Genomic DNA, 20058 nt, shown 5'->3' with positions numbered 1-20058 from the left:
AGAACCAATAGATCCGTTTTGGAAGAAGTGCAGCCAGAGTGCTCCTTGGAGGCCAAGATGGCCAAACTTTGTCTCTCATACTTCGGACATATTTTAGGAGGGGCCAATCACTGGAGAAGGAGATCATGTTTGGTAAGGTGGAGGGTCAGAGAAAAAGAGGAAGACCCCCAGCGAGATGGATTAGCCAAGTGGCGGTATCGATGGACTCAAGCGTGGCAACAGTAGTGAGGTTTGCCCAGGATCGGGCAGTGTTTCGTTCTGCTGTGCATAAGGTCGCTATGGGTTGGTACCGACTTGATAGTGCCTAACAACAACCACAAGAATAATTCTCAAGGTAAAGGTGCAGTATAAAAATGAGGAAGAAAGCACACTAGTATCTGCTTCTTTTTGTAACCAAAAAGTGAAACAACGAGCTTCAGTTTTACAGATCGCATTCTAGAAATGGTGGTGTTGTAATGCTTCCATTTTTACACGATTTGGGGGTTCAGAATGACTGAAGTGTACAACTTCAAAAGTGATCATATGCCTACACTTTCATATCCACAGAACTTTCTAATTCATTCAGAAATATGCCAAAGGAAGTACAATGGGGGATTCCGCTCCCATATTTGACAAAATAGAAAAATGCAGCCCCTTTCAAAGAGTCCTCAGTAAAGACAGAAATGTATCAGCTGAATTTAAAAAATAATCCAAATACAATTGGTGACTTGTTGTTGTTGTTAGGTGCCATTGAGTCAGGATGCAAAACTTAGCCTTTACTACAGCAAACAGTTGTTGTTGTTGTTTATTTGCTGTGGACCCTCTACAGGGTGTCCAAGGCTGTAAATCTTTGTGGGAGCAGAAAGCCTGATCTTTCTCCCATGGGACAGCCGGTAGTTTTAAACTGCTGACCATGAGATTAACAGCCCAATTCGTAACCATTATGCTATCAGAGCTCCTTACAGCAAACAGTAAATATAGTAAAATCTCTAGTTAGATAAATAGAAAATGTCACATTAAAGGCTTAATCCTATTTCCCCTCAGTTTCTTATACCAGATACACCACATCTATCTTCCAACCTAGAATTACAAAGCATGCTAAAAGGCAAAAAGCAAAAAACTGTACCTCACAGTCTGAAGAGACAAGACAAACATCAGAACTAGATTCAGATATGGCAAAGGTTTTGGAATTAACCTTGATTAATATGCTAAAAGGCTCTAATAGAAAAGTAGACAGCAAGCAAGAACAGCTGGGTAATGTAAGCAGAGAGATGGAATCACTAAGAAAAGATCCAAAGGCAAACTAGAAATCAGAAACATTGCAATAGAAATGAAGAATGCTTTTGATGAGCTCATCAGCAGATGGGGCCACGGCCAAGGAAAGAATCATTGAGCTTGAAGATACATTAGAAAAAACTTCCCAAAATGAAAAAAATAAAACAATAAAGGACTGGGGGGAAATGCAATACAAAAAGTATAGTAGGAATGCTAGACGGACAAGAAAAGAAGGGAGCAGAAGAAATATTTGAGGTAATAATGGCTGAGAAATTTTAAAAATTACTGACAGATATCCAGAAAGCTCAGGGAACACCATGCAATAAATATACCAATAATTTTATACCTAAGCATACCATATTCAAACTGCAGAAATCAAAGACAAAGAAAATCTTGTAAGAAGTCAATACCTACAGAGGAAACATGATTAAGAACCACATCAGATTTCTCTTCAGAAACCATGAAAGTGGAGTGAAATATTTACAATGTTAAAGAAAACCCCCACAAACCTAGCAATTCATCCTTCCAGCAGATTCATCCTTCAAAAGTAAACAGGAAATAAAGAAGTCTTCAGACAAACCAGATCAGTAGGAATGTGTTGCCAGTACACCTGCATGGAGCCCTTGGGTGGTGCAGAAGTAATGTGCTCAGCTGTTAACCTAAAGAATAGAGGTTCAAGTCCACCAAGGAGCATCTTCAATGAAAGGCCTAGTGATATATTTTGAAAAACATCAGCCATTGAAAACCCTACAAAGCATGTCTCTGCTATGAAATACATGAGATTACCATGAGGAGCTCTGGTAGCGTAGTGGTTACGAATCGGGCTGCGAACCATAAGGTCAGCAGTTCGAAACTACCAGCTGCTCTGCGGGAGAAAGATGAGGCTTTCTACTCCCGTAAAGATTTACACCCTCGGAAACCCTGTACAGGGTCGCTATGGGTCGGAACCGACTCGACGGCACTTAACAACAACAACACCATGAGCCAGGACTGAAATGCTAAAGGAAGTTCCACAAAAAGAAGGAAAACTATATAGGTCAGCAAACTTGTATCTATCTAAAGAAGGAAAGAGAGGTTGAAAAGAGAATAAAATAAAGTAAAATAAAAACTTTTCCTATTCTTAATCGATCTAACAGGTAACAGTTTGTTCAAATTAACAGTTGTTGTTAGGTGCCCTTGAGTCAGTAATGACTCGTAGTTACCTTCTGCACAAAAGAACGAAACACTGCCTGCACCAACCTCACAATCGTTGCTATGCTTGAGCCCACTGCTGCTGCCACTGTGCCAATCCATTTCATGGGTGGGGTGGGGTGGGGGAGTCTTCCTCTTTTTGCTAACCCTCCACTGTAGCTAGCATGATGCCCTTCTCCAGGGACTGATCCTTCCTGGTACTATGTTTAAAGTATCAGAGACGAAGTCTGACCATCTGGCTTCTAAGGAGCATTCTGGCTGTATTTTTTCCAACTCAGATTTGCTTGTTCTTTTGGTGGTCTATGGAACTTTTAGTAATCTTCTCTAACACCATAGCCCAAATGCATTAATTCTTCTACCATAATCTTTACTCACTGTCGAAACTCCACATGCATATGAGGTTACTGAAAATACCATAGCTGGAGTAAGGTGCACTTTACTCCTCAAACTGACATCTTTGCTTTTCAGCACAAGAGGTCTTGTGCAGAAGATCTGCTTAATGCAAAACATCATTTGATTTCTTGACTGCTGATTCCATGAGTGTTGTGGTTGATCTGAGCAAAATGAGGTCGTTGACAACTTCAGTCTTTTCTCCATGATTCTTGATGTTAGTTACTGGTCCTGTGGTGAGGATTTTTGTTTCCTTTACATTGAAGTGCAACCTATATCAAAGGCTGTGGTCTTGGAGCTTCATCAATAAGTATTTTAAGTCCTCTTGACTTTCAGCAAGCAAGGATGTATCATCTGCATATTGTAGGTTGTTAATGACTCTTCCTTCAATCCTGATGCCACATTTCTCTTCATATTATCCAGTTTCTCAAATTATTTGCTCAGCATTCAGACTGAATACGTATGGTGAAAGAATACAACCCTGGTGCACAGCTTTCCGAATTTTAAACTATTTAGTGTTCCCTTGTTCTGTTCGAACAACTGCTTCTTGGTCTACGTACAGGTTCTTCATGACCATAATTAAGCATTCTAGAATATTCATTCTCTGCAATGTTGTTCATAGTTTGTCATGATCCACACAATCGAAAACCTTTGCATAGTCAATAAAGCACAGGTAAACATCTTTCTGATATTCTCTGCTTTCAGCTAAGATCCATCTGACGTCAGCAATGATATCTATCATTCCACGGCCTCTTCTGAATCCAGCCTGAACCTCTGGAAGTTCTCTGTCAATGTACTGCTACAGCCGTTTTCTGAATTGTTTGTACGAAAATTTTGCTTGCATGCGATATTAATACTGTCCAGTGATTTCTGCATTCTGTTGGGTCACCTCTCTTTGGAATGGGCACAAATATGGATCTTTTCCAATTACTTGGCCAGGTAGATGTTTTCCAAATTTCCTGGCATAGATGAGTGAGTGCCTCCACTGCTGACTCAGTGTGCTGAAATATTTCAATCTGTATTCCATCAAATCCCAGAGCCTTGTTTTTTGCCTTCATTGCACCTTGGACTTCTTTCTTCAGTAGTATTGGCTCTTGATCATATGCTACCTCTTAAAATGGTTGAATAATGACCATTTCTTTTTGGTACAGTGACTCTTTGTGTATTCCTTCCATCTTCTTTTGATGCCTTCTGCATCATTCAATATTTTGCCCACAGAATCCTTCAATATATCAAGTTGAGACTTGAATTTTTTCTTCAGTTCCTTCAGTTTGAGAAATGCTGAGTGTGCTCTTCCCTTTTGTTTTTTTAATTCCAGCTAGAGTAGATTTAGAGCAAAGAAAATTACCAGGGATAAAGAAGGCTTTACATAAGTATAAAATGGTCAATTCAGCAAAAAGAAGTAACAATCCTGAATGCGTATGTGCCTAAGAACAGAGCATCAAAATACATGAGGCAAAAAAAAAAGATGGAACTGCATGGAGAAATAGACAAATCCACGATTAGGATTAGCGACTCCACCACCACTCTGTCAGTAATTGACAGATCCAGCCAGATTCAGCAGGCAGCAAATCAGTAAGGATATAGTGGGGCTGAGGAGCCCCATCAATCAATGACTCCAACTGACATTTATAGAAGACTGCATCCAACAATAGCAGAACACGCATTATTCATCAGCTCACATGGAACGTTCACCAAGAGAGACCACATTCTGGGCCATAAAACCACCTTAACCAATTTAGAAGAATAGATCATGGAACGTATGCTCTTAGACCAAAATGGTATTAAACTTGAAATAAGTAATAAAAAGAGATAGAATTTTTGGAGATTAAACAACACAATTCTAAATAACACATGGGTCAAAGAAGAAGACTAAAGAGAAACTTAATATCAATACAAAGAAAATATCATTTTAATATCAATACACAGAAAAATGTCTGGAAGAAAACATAACATATAAATTGCATATAAGTATATTGCTGTTGTTAAGTTCCATGGAGTTGGTTCTGACTAATAGTCACCCTGTATAGGGTTTCTGAGGCTGTAATCTTTGCAGGGGCAGAAAGCCTCATCTTTCTCCTGCAGAGCAATTGGTGGTCTCGAGCCATCGACCTGTGGTTTGCTGTCTTGTGCTTATTCCTACAGAGCCTCTATGCTCCCGAGTAAGAGGATGTTGTTATTATTGTTAAGTGCTGTTGAGTCAACTCTGACTTGGAACAAGCCTGTATGGGGTTTCCAAGTAGTGGCTAGTGTGTTTTAACCATCAATCTTGCAGTTAGCAGCCCAGTGCTTATCCTATAGCACCATACCAGTAAAAGGATAGGAAAGCAATAGCAATATTTCACTTCGTTGTTGGGTTTTTTTTTTATGCTCCTGGACTATTTAAGTGCTTTTTAATTAGGCTTTATTTTTCAGAGCAGTTTTAAATGTGTACAGAAAGTGAGAGCCTTTCTCTTGAACCCCTTCTTTCCCTGTACAGGGTGTCTCCTATTAGAAGCGTAGCGTATGGTTATGAATTGGGCTGCAAACAGCAAGGTCAGCAGTTTGAAACTACCAACTGTTCCACGGGAAAAAGATGAGGCTTTCTGCTCCTGTAAAAATTTACAGCCTTGGAAACCCTGTACAGGGTCACTATGAATCGGAACCAACTCCATGGCACATAACCACTACCATGTATTGATATTAAAGATATTAAAAATGTCTGGAAGAAACATATCAAACTGTTATCAGAAATTAGCATGGGAAATGGGGTAGTAAGAGACACCGTGGTCTACAGTCCAATCCTTATACAGAGAGCCAGCGCATTCCCATAAACATATATAGACATAATTATATTATTGTTGTTGTTGTTACAATGCTGTCAAGTCAGTTCTAACCCATAATGACTCTGTATAGGGTTTCAAAGGAGCATCTATCTGATAAGCTTGAACCGCCAACCTTGCAGTTCAAACTAACTTAGCAGTCCAGCTCATTAACCCACAGCACCACACCAGGACTCCATATAATTACATACAGACATAAAATACTCATAAAATATAGATATATAAAATTTATAGAAACGCATTCGAATATACGAGAGAAACGTGAGGTTGTGTACTCCCACAGAGACTGACAGTCTGGGAAACCTGGTAACAGGGTTATAGGTTCCACTACAAGTCGGAACCAACTCAAGGGCGCTTAACAGCAACCACAATTCAAATATATGCGTGCACACATACAGAGGAATACACTTAAATTTTCTATCATTTTACTTCCTAAAACACTAGGCTCAGACTCCTGTTGTTCAGAAACTGGCTGCTCTCACTTAGCAGCATGTGGCAGCCATCCTTTCGGAGCCTGCCACCTCTCTTTCACATGAGCAGAGAACTCTATCCTAGATGGAGCCACACCGCTTCCTTTATGAAGAGCGCAGCAGTGACGCTGAGGGTTCCTTTTGGCCTCCAGCAGCAGTGAGCATTCCTGTGGATTCCTGGAAGGAGCTGCTTGGTGAAAGGTCTTGTTGTTACCACTGAGTTGACTGTGACTCACAGTGACCCTGCAGGGCACAGTCAAACTGCCTCGCGGGTGTCCCTGGGCTGTAATCTTTATAGGAACAATCCACTGAATCGCTTTTCCTGTGGAGTGGCTGGTGGGCTTCGATTGCTGATCTTTCAGTTAGCAGCTCAGTGCTTCACCACTGTGCCACCAGAACACCCCAAGTAAAAGCGTTGTTTATTGTTGTTGTTAAGTGCCGTCGAGTCAGTTCCTACTCATAGCAATCCTGCATAGGATTTCCGAGGAGCAGGGGTGGGTTCTTACTGCCGAACTTGTGGTTCAAACAGACCCTGCTGCCCATTGGTGGCTGGTGGCTGTATGCCGTGGCGTCAGTTCCGACTCACAGCGACCCTGTACAGGGGTTCCGGGGCTGTAAATCTTTTCGGGAGCAGAACGCCTCATCTTTCTCCCACGGAGCAGTTGGTAGTTTCGAACTGCTGACCTTGGGGTTTGCAGCCTGATTCGTAACCAGTACACTACCAGATCATCTTTAGGAACATTTAATATTCTACGGTTGTTGTTGTTGTTAAGTGCCGTGGAGTCGGTTCTGACCCATAGCGACCCTGTACAGGGTTTCCAAGGCTGTTAATCTTTATGGGAGCAGAATGCCTCATCTTTCTCCTGCGGAGCAGCTGGTAGTTTTGAACTGCTGACCTTGTGGTTCGCAGCCTGATTCATAACCACTACGCATGCTACCAGAACTTCTTACTATTCTACTACATACTGCCAAATGGCTATACCAATTTGCTTTCCAAACAATAAAGTCTCACCCTTCATTTTGACTTTCTTTTCTCAGGAAATCTTTTCAGATCCTTAGGCTCCATGATGTGGTAGGGTAAGTGCTGGACCGCTAACCACAGGGTCAGTGGTACAAACCCACCAATCACTTCTTAGACACGCTATAGACACATACACGCACACAAAAACAGACACGGAGGAAAATTCTGGCCCCCTGAACTTCAGAAGCAAGGTTAGAGAGGTGGATGGAGTGCTTGCTGGCAAGACAGGCTAAGCAGGGATGGCAAGAGGAGACTGGTGGCCAGCTGACCAGACAAGGTTCATGCATCATGTGAGTAGCTTTGGCAGCAGGAGGAAGCATGGCAGAGCAGATTTGAGCAGGTGACAGAGAAGGTGCAATTTCTTCTGTATCCCCATGCTCCCCTGGTGACCAGAAGTATGACCAGCTCCTACCCTCACCAGCCCCAGACAGACCCTGCTTTCCTGGAGTCCTGAGTTATGTGGTTGGGAGCCACACCAATGTGACGTGGGGGCCGAACGCTCTGCTCTGGTGTTCCACTTTGGTGTCTGGATTCAGATGGCTTGGTTCCGGGCCTACAAAACCTGCAGAGCCACCAGGCCACACTTAACCAGTCACCTTGCCCCCAGTTTCTCCATGGTCCTAACAGACACTGAAACCAGCACCATCAAGGGACCCCACAAATGACTTCCAGATTGTGGGGGCCAAGAACTCTGCTGTCACATCCATTCCACAACCACCTTGTGAGTTCCTACCAGAGATTTCTCTCCTCTGGGTCTAACAACAGCACTATTTGTTTTAATAAGTATGACAACCCCACAATGCCCCAAGGACAATAGATGATTTTAGCTCACACTATGAAACAAGAAAGAATGGTTCAAACAAATGACCAAGATGCAGAGCCAAAAAATAATTCTGAGGAAGAAAAGGCAATGGAACTCACTGAAAAAGAATTCAAAAGAATGTTAATTAGGTACCTTCAAAGCATCTATAGAAAGATTGAGGGAAGCAAGGAGAACACAATAAAAACTTTAGAAGAATTCAGAAAAATACTACAAAAATAAACAGGCAAAATAAATGTAAATTTTGAAACAATTAGAAATCCAGAAGATTCATACCAAGATCTGAGAAATGGACAACACATTAAAGGGGAAAAGGAGTAGACGTGATGCAATAGATTCCTGAATTAGTCAGCCTGACTAATTATATATTATATAAATCTATTGTTAGTGTGCTACAAGAACAATAAGGAAAAAAGAACAAAAGTATCCACAGAAAGCCTGAGTTATGTGGGGCACCATGAAGAGGAACAGCAGCAAATGGGTGACTGGGCATTCTAGAACAGAAAGAGATAAAAGCATGAAGAAAACTTCCCTAAAATCATAAAATACGAGAAGATAAGCAAACAAGAAACTGAATTAACCCCAAACAGGATTGATCCTAAAAGAAAAACACCAAGACCTATCATAACCAAACTTTCCAATATCAAAGACAAGGAAAGAATCCTGAGATCAACTTAGGAAAAAAGAAAAGTAACCTACAAAGGGGAACCAATGAGACAAAGCTCCGATTTCTCAGCAGAAAACATGGAGGCAAGAAGGCAATGAGATGGTGTACACAAATCTCTGAAAGGAAAAAATGCCAACCAAGAATCATACACCAAGCAAAGCTGTCCCTCCAACACAATGGTGAGATTAGGACATTTCCCGATTAACAGAAATTAAAGGAATTTGTAATGACCAGACCAACTTTACAAAACATGCTAAACGGTTTTCTTTGGACTGAGAACCAACAACAGCAGAAAGCAATCCAACATTACTAAACATGACAACACCACCTAGAACTCAATCCAGATATAGAAGTATTTAAAGGAAAACAAATCTATGAGACTGAAAATAGGGAACCAGAGATATCAATGTTTAATGAAGTCAACTACAAAGCAAAAAGAGGGAATAGTGTAGATGCAGAACTTCCAAATGACAAGGAAGTCAAGTAGATTTCAAGATAAAACAGACTGTTTTAAGCTACGAAAATTTTAATAAAGTACAGGGTAACCTCAATGAAAAATAACAACACCTGCACAGCAAAATAAACAGGAAAATCTGGGAGATTTAGTAAACAGGAGCTCTGGTAGCGTAGTGGTTACAAATTGGGCTATGAACCACAAGGTCAGCAGTTCGAAACTACCAGCTGCTCCGCGGGAGAAAGATGAGGCTTTTTGCTCCCGTAAAGATTTACAGCCTCGGAAACCCTGTTCAGGGTCGCTATGGGTCGGAACCGACTCAATGGCACTTAACAACAACAACAACACAACAGAAACGAAAATGACAAGAAAACCCACAAGCAAAATGAAAGAAGTATAGAAAATCATATGGAACAAAGAATTCAGTAGCACCCCCCCACCACACACACACACACACACAAAAACACATTGAAAAATGACAACAGTAATTCATACCTATAGATAATCACACTGAATATAAATGGATTCAATATTACAGTCAAGAGACAGAAAGACTAGAACGAATAAGAAAACAGGTTCCTTCAATTTGCTGTATACAAGAGACCTAAAAAAAAAAAAGAGACAGCTTAAATGCCATCAACAGAAGAATGGTTAAACACACTTTGATACATACATGCAACAGAATACTACAAAATGTTGAATAATGATGAATCTGTGAAACACCTCACAACATGGTTGAACCTGGAGGACACTATACTGAGTAAAATGAATCAGTTACAAAAGGACAAACATTGTAAGAGACCAATGTTGTAAAAAGTTAAAAAAGGGTTTTCTTGATAAAAACAACAGTCAGTGATGGTAGTGGAGGGTGGGAGGGACAAGCATCCATGGGCTAGAGAACAGACACATGTTAGTATGGGTGACAGGGCAGGCAACATGAGGGAGGTTACCAGAGAAAAGATGAAGGTGAGCGTAGCAGGAGACACAGGAAGGAAATGAACAGAGGTTAACTGTTGGTACATGGAGGAGATTGTAACCATGTAATGAAGCAAAGTACATGATATATTGAATGTAAAACCAATGATCTGTTCTGTAAACCTTCACTCAATTAAAAAAAAATAATAATAATAATAAAAAAAGCTACTATAGCAAGAGGGAGAAGAGCAGCAGTCCTCTCAAACTGGGTGGGAGACTGACCACCAAGAGCTGCATGGAGTGAACAAGCGAGGTGGAAAGACTCTGACACGGGATGACCCTAGCAGAAAACCTTCCACAGCCCCAGTGGGTTGTGTGAAAAGTCTCTTAGTTCTAAATATCTCCATGTGGCATCCAAAAGGGATGCCAGCACTGAAACCAAATTCTGAAGAGAAATATCAGAAAAGAACTAACATCCCACAATGAAGAAACATCTTCAAAGATGTTGTTATAAAAATACCACAAAAGAACTTTCCAACAAATTCCAGACCTAAAAGTAAAGCTTTAAAATGAGGCTTCAGCACAGAAGCTTTGAATCCTTTGCCGTGCCTGAAGAGGCCCACGTAAAGGAGGGCACTTCTGACCAGATAACACTGTTATTATTCGACTAGGCCTATGGAAGAGGAAAATGAGAAAGAAGATGATGACTGCACCTTTTGGAATTAGAGTGATCTGGAGCACTGTCTGTGAAAAGCCAGAGAGAAATGATTTTCGGCTTTGCACGTCCTATGGTTTCTGTTGTCAAAACTCAAGTCTGCCCTTGGGGTGCAAATAGCCACCATGATATAGACAAGTAAGTATGGCTCCATTCCAAAACAACTTGTTTTATCAACACTGATATCTGAATTTCCTATCATTTTCATGAAATATTCTTCTGGCATCTATTTTTTTTCTAAATCATTTAAAATTATAATTAGCCCACAGGTTATGGGCTGGATGTATCTTGTGGACCAGAGTTTGCCTACTCCTCCTACAGAAGCCCTGAGTTCTCAATTAAATCTGACCATTGGTGGAAAGATGGGAACATATGAGTCAAGCCTCTAGGGAAGTACACCGAGAAGGTAGGAAAGTAGATGTGTGTGTTCTTTGGTGTTTGTTTACCTTAAATCTCTTCTCTTGCTGAATTCCTCATGTGGAATTGTCCATGGCAGATTCTGAGGGAGACAGTTTAGAACTTCTGAAGAGAAATCAGAGAAATCCACGCCATACTCTGTTAGTATTCCTTCTGTTTCAGGCTCAATTTCACCCGCCTGTCCAAGACTCTTTGCCAGCTGCCTGTGGACAAGATAGAGAATAGCTGGGTTAGTGAATGTAGGCACCTGTTTCCTCTATCCAAGTGAGGAGCTGAGGAAGGTTCACACTCTACTCCCTTTCCATTAGCAGAAGTACGATCACCAGTGAGAGGCCCAATCAAAAGACACAATGATGCCCTTGTTGTGTTAAGTTCAAGGCTTTTTTCAGAAATTTTCACCTGGAACCAGCCGCCACTTATCTGTCAGTTCGGTGTACTGTGGCGGCTTGGATGTTGTTAGTTATGTGACTCTGTTCGTTATACCACCGATATTTTAAATAGCAGCAGGGTCACCCATGGTGGACAGGTTTCAGCTGAGCTTCCAGACTAAAGCTGAGTAGGAAGGAGAGGTGAACTACTGCTGAATGTTTAGCCACTGAAGACCTTATGAACAGCAGTGGAACACTGTCAGATATAATTCCAGAAGATGAGTCTCTTAGGTTGAAAGGCACTTAAAGTACGACTGAAGAAGAATTGCCTCATCAAAGTAGAGTAGACCATGATGACACGAATGGAGTAAAGCTTTGGGGACCTTCACTGACTGATGGGGCACAACTCAAAATAAGGAGGAAAAGCTGCAAACATCCATTCATAATCATAATCAGAACATGGACTATATGAAATAGGAATGTAGGAAAATTTGAAGTTGTCAAAAATGAAATGGAATGCATACAGACCGATAGATAAGGTATTGTTGTGGTTGTTAAGTGCCACCAAGTTGGTTCCAACCCATAGTGACCCTGGATAGGGTTTCCCACGAGTGGCTGGTGAGCTTCAACCACCAACCTTATGGTTCAAACCGAATTTTCAGTCCAGCACATTAACCCACATCGCCATACCAGGACTCCAAACTAGGTATTAGTGAACTGAAAAGGACTGGTGTTGGCCATTTTGAATCTGACAAGCATAAGGTTTACTACGTCGGGAACAACAAATTCAAGAGGAACGGTGTCACAACGTCAAAAAGAATACTTTAAGATCTATTTTGAAATACAATGTTGTCTGTGATAAGATAATATCCATACGCCTACAAGAAAGACCAGCTAATACCACTATTATTCAAATTTACACATCAACCATTAAAGCCAGTGATGAGGAAATTGAAAACTTCTATCAGTTTCTTCAGTCTGAAAGTGATCAAATATGTACAGCAAGATGTATTGATAATTACTGGCAATGAGAATGTAAAGGTTGGAAACAGAAGAAAGATCAGTAGTTGGAAAATATAGCCTTGTTACTAATGCAGAAATGATGCTGGTGATCGATCACATGATAGAATTTGGCAAGACCAATAACTTATTCACTGCAAATACGTTTTTAAAATAACATAAGAAATATATTCATGGACCTCAGAGATGAAATCAACAGGAATCAAACATATGTGGGAAAAGACAGTAGAAAAGCTCAGTATCATCAGCCAAAACAAGGCCAAGAGCAGACTGTGGAAAAGACCATTAATAGCTCATATGCAAGTTCAGGCTAAAACTGGAGAAAATTAAAACAAGTCCATGAGAGTCACAAATATGACCCTGAACATCTCACATCAAGTTAGAGACCATCTCAAGAACAGATTTGATGTAACAGACACTAATGACCGGACCAGAAGAGCTGTAGGATGACATCAAAAACATGACACAGGAAGAAAGCAAAAGGTCAATAAAAAGATGGGAAAGAAAGAAAAGACCAAAATGGATGTCAGAAGAGACTCTCCAGCACAGACATGCTAAAGTAAATGGAAGAAATGAAGACGTAAAAGAGTTGAACAAAAAATTTCAAAGGGCAGTTCAAGAAGACAAAGTCAAATATTATGAGTGTGCAAAGGCTTTGAGTTAGAAAACCAAGAAAGAACATGCTCAGCATTTCTCAGGCTAAAAGAACTGGAGGGTCAGAAAAAAAGAGGAAGACCCCAAGGAGACGACTGGCACAGTGGCAGCAGCAGTGGGCTCAAACCTAACAGCTACTGTGAGGATGATGCAGGACTGGGCAGGGTTTTGTTCTGTATTGCAGAGTTGCTATGAGTTGGAGCTGACTGGATGGCACCTAGAAATAACAAGATGAATGGGACCAAACACCTTTCTTAGGACTCCTGTGGAGTCCTTAGGTCTTCACAGACTAGTCAACATTAAGGTGTGAGAGGCTTTCTGCTTTCATCCGTTTTCCTCTTGCAAACACCTTCGGAGACAAGTCTGAGCAGTTGTACGCTGTCAAATCATTACTTTAGGCCATGCATGCTCACTAGATTCGACCTGGTATTTCTATTTCTTTTCTAATTCTATAAGTTTGATCTTAAAAGTCTAAAATATTTCAGCCGAACAAAAAGCAATACATATTCACTGCAGAAAAATGAGAAAATACAGAAGTGCCGTACAGGGAAGAAAATTAAAATGATGTACAACTCAGCCACCATTGTCCACAGATTTACTAAACAACTTTTACATAATCATGCTATCTCACAAATTTTATGTAATCAAGGATTTTCTTATAAAAGAAGGAAAGCACACAGAATTCACTCATTAGAATGGTATAAGGGTCTACTGAAGATTAAATTTTGGGACTAGTTAGAAGGTGCACAGTAAGTATTAGCACAAATCCAATCCCCGAAATGTGAAGATTAATCCAGTCTTCACATTCCCATTTCTCCTTGTCACCAGTCTCCTCTTGGCACACACTCTCTCAGACCCTAACCACCTGCAGTGAAGTCAGAGCTCACAAGTTAAAAAGACAGCATCCTTCCTACTGCCGAATAAGCAGGCATCGGCCACACATCTGGAAATTCCATATGGCACCCAGGCTGCTGAACTCCTAGCCACAGACTGGGGGCTAGTTCCCATGACCCCTTCAGGATGCCAGTCACTAGTCCAGGGGTCCACATGACATCCTTCCTTTAAGACCTGCTGGCTTCTCCGTCCTCTTTGTGTTCAAGAATTGACAAGAATGACTCATGGAATTCATGGAGAGTATACCATGTTTACAACTACAGAGTTATTATAACTAAAAAGGCTAGAAATGTAGAGATGCACAGGGCGAAGATGGAAAGGGTTCCCAACGAGAAGCGCCTCTGTGCAAAGGGATGCACTACCCTCCCAAGAGTTCTCACCAACCCAGAAGCTTTCTGAGCCTGCATGTTTAGGGCTTCTAAATCAGTCAACTCTGCAAGATAGGTGAAATCCGCTTCTGGAGTCTAGTAGATACTGGCCTCCCAGGTGAGTCTTTTCTGGTCTCGCCAGCTCCCACTCAGCAGCACAAATTCTCAGGTGTGGCCCAGAAGCCCCAAACCTAGGCATCCCAATTACTTCAAAGGTTATTTCTTAGACTCAGAGGGCAAAGGTCACCTTACTGAGGGTAAAACAAGGTCCTTTTCTTCATAGAAAGTAACAACGTTGAGAGGCTGGAATATTAGCCTCCAGTTAACAATGCAGCTCTGAGCTCTGTAAAGTCAGTGCCAATGGTCTGGGATCCAAGGCTGGAAACGGGAGCTGTGCCTTTCAATATCATACTTGAGACCCACGCACACACTGTCCAGCCCTGTCTTGCCTCATAATGCTCACTTCTGTGGTTGAGAGGGTTAGAACCTCTGGGCACACAATAAAGACTCCTCTGAATGGAAAGCCGAGACTATAACAATATCAACTGTACAAAAAAGCACAGGATTACGACCTACTTCCTTCCTGGGGGGGGGGGGGGGAAATATATATATATATGCAACTCAACTTAGAAAACTAAGACTGAGAAGTAAGAATTCACGAATGTCAAGTGGCAGACCATAAAAACGAGATGATACCCTGCTACAACTCCTGACTGCTCTGATGAAGAGACCACTTCGGGAGGCCCCTTAATTGGTGGTGGTGGTGTTTGCCGTCAAGCTGGTTCTGACTCATAGCAACCATGTATAGGGTTTCCATGGCTGTTAATCTCTACAGGAGCAGAAAGACTCATCTGTCTCCCTTAGAGAAGTTGGTGGATCTGAACCACCAACCATGCAGTTAACAGTCCAATGCATAACCTACTACACCACCAAGACTGTTGCTGTTTGTTAGGTGCCATCAAGTCAGTTCTGACTCATAAAGATGCTGTCTATAACAGAATGAAACACTGCCTTGTCCTACGCTCTGTTTGTTGTCAATCCATCTCAACCTTCCTCTTCATGCCGATCGTCTCCTTTTACAAGCACAATGTCCTTCTGCAAGAACTAGGAGCTCCTGATAACAGGTCCAAAGTATGTGAAACAAAGTCTCACTATCCTTGCTGCAAAGGAACATTATGGTTGGACTTCTTCCAAGATAGATTTGCTCATTATTCTGGCACTCTATGGTATATTCAACATTCTTCACCAATGCCCTAATTCAAAGGCATCATTCTTTCTTCATTACCTATTGCCCAGCTTTCAAATACATAAAAGGTGATTGAAAATATCATGACTTGGGTCATGACACCTTACTGTCAAAGTGAAAACTTTTGTTTTTGAATAATTAAAGAAGTCTTTTGAAGATTTGCCTGATGCAATACATCATTTGATTTCTACACTGCTGCTTCCACGGGCATTGATTGCAGATTGAAGTAAAATGAAATCCGTGACAATTTTAATCTTTTCCTGATGTTTATATTGTTGTTGTTAAGTGCCGTCGAGTCGGTTCCGACCCATAGCGACCCTGTACAGGGTTTCCGAGGCTGTAAATCTTTATGGGAGCAGGACGCCTCATCTTTCTCCCGCGGAGCCGCTGGCAGTTTCGAACTGTTGGCCTTAAGGTTCGCAGCCCGATTCGTAACCACTACGCTACCAGAGCCCTGATATTGCTCATAGGTCCAGTTGTGAGGATTTTTGTTTTCTTTATGTTGAGGCACAATCCATACTCTCTGCGCAATCCATACTCTCTTCAGCAGTAAGTGCTTCAAGTCCCTTTCACTTTCAGCAAGCAAGGTATTCCAGGTTGTTAATGAGTGCAGCTTCATACAGTCCAGCTCCTTGGACTATCTGCTCAGCATACAGATTGACTAAATATAGTATAAACCTGACTCATGCCTTTCCTTATTTTAAACGCACACAATATCTCTTTGTTTTGTTCAAACAACTGTCTCATGGTCTACTATAAGGTTCCACATGAGCACAATTAAGTGTTCTGGATTTCCCATCCTTCACAATGTTATCTAGACTTTGTCACAATCCACGCAGCTGAATGCCTCTGCATAATCAGCAAATCACAAGTAAATATGTTCTGGTATTCTCTGCTTTCAGCCAGGATACATCTGACATCAGCAATGATAACCTTTACTCAACATCCTCTTCTGAATCCAGCTTGAATTTTTGGCAGTTCCCTACCGAAACTCTGCTGGAACCGTTTCGGAATTATCTTTATCTTAATTTTAGTTGTCTGTGATGTCAATGATATTGTTCTATAATTTTCTCATTCTGTTGGGTCACCTTTCTTTAGAGTGGGCACAAATATGGATTTCTTGTAGCCAGCTGGCTACTACTACAGGTAGCTATCTTCTAAATGTCTTGGCACAGATAAGTAAGTACTTTCAGCTTTGAATCCATTTGTTAAAATATCTCTGTTAGAATTCCATCAATTCCTGGAGCCTTGTTTTCCACTACTGCCTTCAGTGCAACTTGGACTTCTTTCTTCAGTATCTACATATACCACAGAAAGAGATGAACACTGACGAATTATTTTGGGTGCGCTGGCTCTGTGTATTCCTTTCTCTTCTTTTGACTGCTCTCTGCATCATTAAATACTTTGCTCATAGAATGCTTCATTCAATATTGCACCTCAAAGCTTGAAATTTTTTTCTTCAAAATTTTATCTGTTCAGATTAAAATGCTGAGAGGTTCTTCCCTTTTGGTTTTCTAACTCCAGGTTTTTGTACAGTTCATTATAATACTTTACTTTGTCTTCTTAAGTGTCCTTTAGAAAAGGGCACACTTCCGGTAAGATGGCGTATTAGGCAGGCACACTAAATGGAACCTCTACAACAAAGATGTTGTTGTTAAGTGCCGTTGAGTCGGTTCCGACCCATAGCGACCCTGTACAGGGTTTCCGAGGGTATAAATCTTTACGGGAGTAGAAAGCCTCATCTTTCTCCCGCGAAGCGGCTGGTAGTTTCGAACCACTGACCTTAAGGTTAGCAGCCCGATTTGTAACCACTACGCTACCAGAGTATAGATACGAGAGACCAAATAAAAAAGACACAGATGAAAATTCTGGCACCCTGAATTTCAGAAGAAAGGTTACAGAGATGGATGGAGTACTTGTGGGGAGGTGAGGCTGAGCAGGGACAGTGAGAGAGGGAGACTTGACTGGTGACCAGCTGGCCAGCTGCATCTTGTGAGCAGCTTTGGCAGCAGAACGAGGCCTGGCAGAGCAGATCTGAGCTAACAACAGAGAAGGTGCAATTTCTTCTTTATCCCCACGCTCTCCTGATGACCAGAAGTGTGGGCAGCTCCCACCCGTACCCACCCCCAGTGCAGACCCTACCCTCTGGAGCCCCATGATTGGGAGGCACACCAGTATGAGTAGGGGGCTGGCTGTGCTGCTTTGGTGCTTGGCTTCAGGTGGGCTTGGCTCCTGACCTACAAAATCTGCATAGCCACCAGACCAGCATTTAACCACTGATCCTGACCCCATAGTCCTGTGGTCCTAACATACACTGAAACCGGTGCCACCAAGGGCTCCCATGAACTACTTCTGGATTGAATGCTGTGACCATAGATAACACCGAGGTCAACAGGAACTCCATCTAGGGCCAGGAACTCTGCTGTCACATCCCTCCCACACCCACCTCGTCAGCTCCTTGAACTGCAGGAGCCCACAAGAAACTTCTTCCCACTGAGTCCAACAACTGCACTGTTTGATTTTATAAATATGGCAACCCCAGAGACAACAGACAATTTTAGCTTACACGAAGAAACAAGAGGAAATGACTCAAAAACAAAAACAAAAAAAACCCACACCAAGATGCAGAGACAAGGAAACATTTCAGAGGAAAAAGGTAATGGGACTAAGTAAGCAAGAATTCAAAGGAATGATAGTTTGGCACCTTCAATGGATTGGCAGAAAAAGCAAGGAGAACACTATAAAAAATTTACAGGAATTCAGGAAAATGCTACAAGAACAAACTGACAAAATAAATGCAAATTCTGAATACAAATACAAAACCTGCAATTAGAAATCCAGAAAATGAATACTAAGATATCAAAAATGGACAAAACATTGAAAAGGCAAAGGAGAAGATTCAAAGCAATAGAAGCCCGAATTAGTGAACTTGAAGACAACTCTCAATACTAGTATGCTAGAAGAATCATTTTTTTATTGTTTTATTGTGAATTATATGATAGTTTACACGAGAGAACTTTAGTTGTACATTCATTCTATTGTATATTGTTTCATTGCCATGGTTCCAATCCCCTCCATGCATCATCAACCAACCAAAGTGTATACCCTACAAAACCGGCCCCTACACTGCCCCCCTCCCCACACCTCCCAGTATTCAGCACACAGTCCCTCTCCCTCTCTGGATCCAAAGTCCCCAGCCACTTCATCACTCCACATCATCGTATCTGCCTCTATCTCGGGCCTCACTGCTTCTCTGGGGAGGGTCCCGCTCTCGGCTCTTCTCCGTTGATGGTCCTAGAGACCTCCGTTTCTAGACTGGAGAGTTAATCACTCCCTTCCTTGCTACAAAATGTCTACCTTTACATTTCCAACCCTCACAATCAGTCCTGATAACAATCATTCACTATTATATCACAAGTGACCCTTCTGCATTTCATTTCATCGGCTCCGCTAGACAGATTGGATAGTACTCACTGGAGATTCTGCCTTCCTCCATGCATCCAGCTCTAGGTTCCCTCTTGAAAGCTTGTAAGCCAGTCACTTCTTGCCTTTGTAGTCCTCCCCACATCCCCCACCCCCCCCAATTTGTGTATCCAATGTCCAAGTTGCCCATCTCTGTCTACTCTGTGTGTGGAGGGGGTGGGAATGTTTCTTGCTGTAAGGATTTGTTCCCTCGTTTGGGTTACTGCATCCATAGGTGTAAGTCAAGTTCATCAAATTGTATCAGATCACTCTTTTTCCCCCCCCCTCTTCTTTCTTCTCCTGGATGAGTTCTAATCATCCATTCATCGGGGCCATGTCACATGGGTACCATCTGCAAGTGTGGGTGTTCTTGTGCGTATGTCCTCTCTTCCTATCAGCTGGTAGCTTCACTCTCCACTCTAGTCCTCTGTGGCCACGCCGCTGACTCTGGGCCCAAGAGTCCCCAGGTCTCCCCACACTGCTGGACAACCAGGTCCCCATCTGGGTCCACAGAAACCCACCAAACATTGTAGGGTTTAGCTTCATTGCTGCTTTTACCCCACTTCCCCCTATCGGCGATGCGTGTGGTTACCAATCAGAGCGTGTATTTCCGTTGAGTCTTAGTCTTGGAAGGGGGTTTGCATTAAGGGGACCCTACCACTTGCCTTGATGTTTCCTGGTCAAGCAATTTGTTTGTTCTTGTAGTAACAGTCCATCTGCCTCTATTGTTTTGCATTTTTCCTGTAGGTCTTTCTTTCAAGAAGTATCTTCTGTTCTTCTAGCCGCTCCAGGCTGGTTTGTTCGTCCTTTCAAGTGGGAATGTCCCATCTCTGGAGATCTGGATGTGGTTCAGGCTTCTACCTATAGTCTTATGTATTGCAAAGGCTCTGCAGGAAGCCTCCTTCCCTGG

General features: G+C 41.9%; 1 protein-coding gene across 1 annotated transcript in view; it reads right to left on the bottom strand.

The window, feature by feature from the left end:
- Positions 1–20058, bottom strand: part of DIS3L2 (DIS3 mitotic control homolog (S. cerevisiae)-like 2) — a 429536-nt gene that overhangs the window by 237627 nt on the left and 171851 nt on the right. Inside the window, exon 8 of the mRNA XM_006866746.1 lies at positions 11166–11339. Coding sequence (XP_006866808.1) covers positions 11166–11339 — 174 coding nt within the window. The remainder of the gene's footprint in view (positions 1–11165; positions 11340–20058) is intronic.

This window comes from Chrysochloris asiatica, unplaced genomic scaffold (assembly GCF_000296735.1).
Source record: "Chrysochloris asiatica unplaced genomic scaffold, ChrAsi1.0 scaffold00096, whole genome shotgun sequence".
Taxonomy (NCBI): Eukaryota; Metazoa; Chordata; class Mammalia; order Afrosoricida; family Chrysochloridae; genus Chrysochloris; species Chrysochloris asiatica.
Note: the sequence above shows the minus strand (reverse complement) of the source record. Positions and strands in the feature narration are given on the sequence as shown.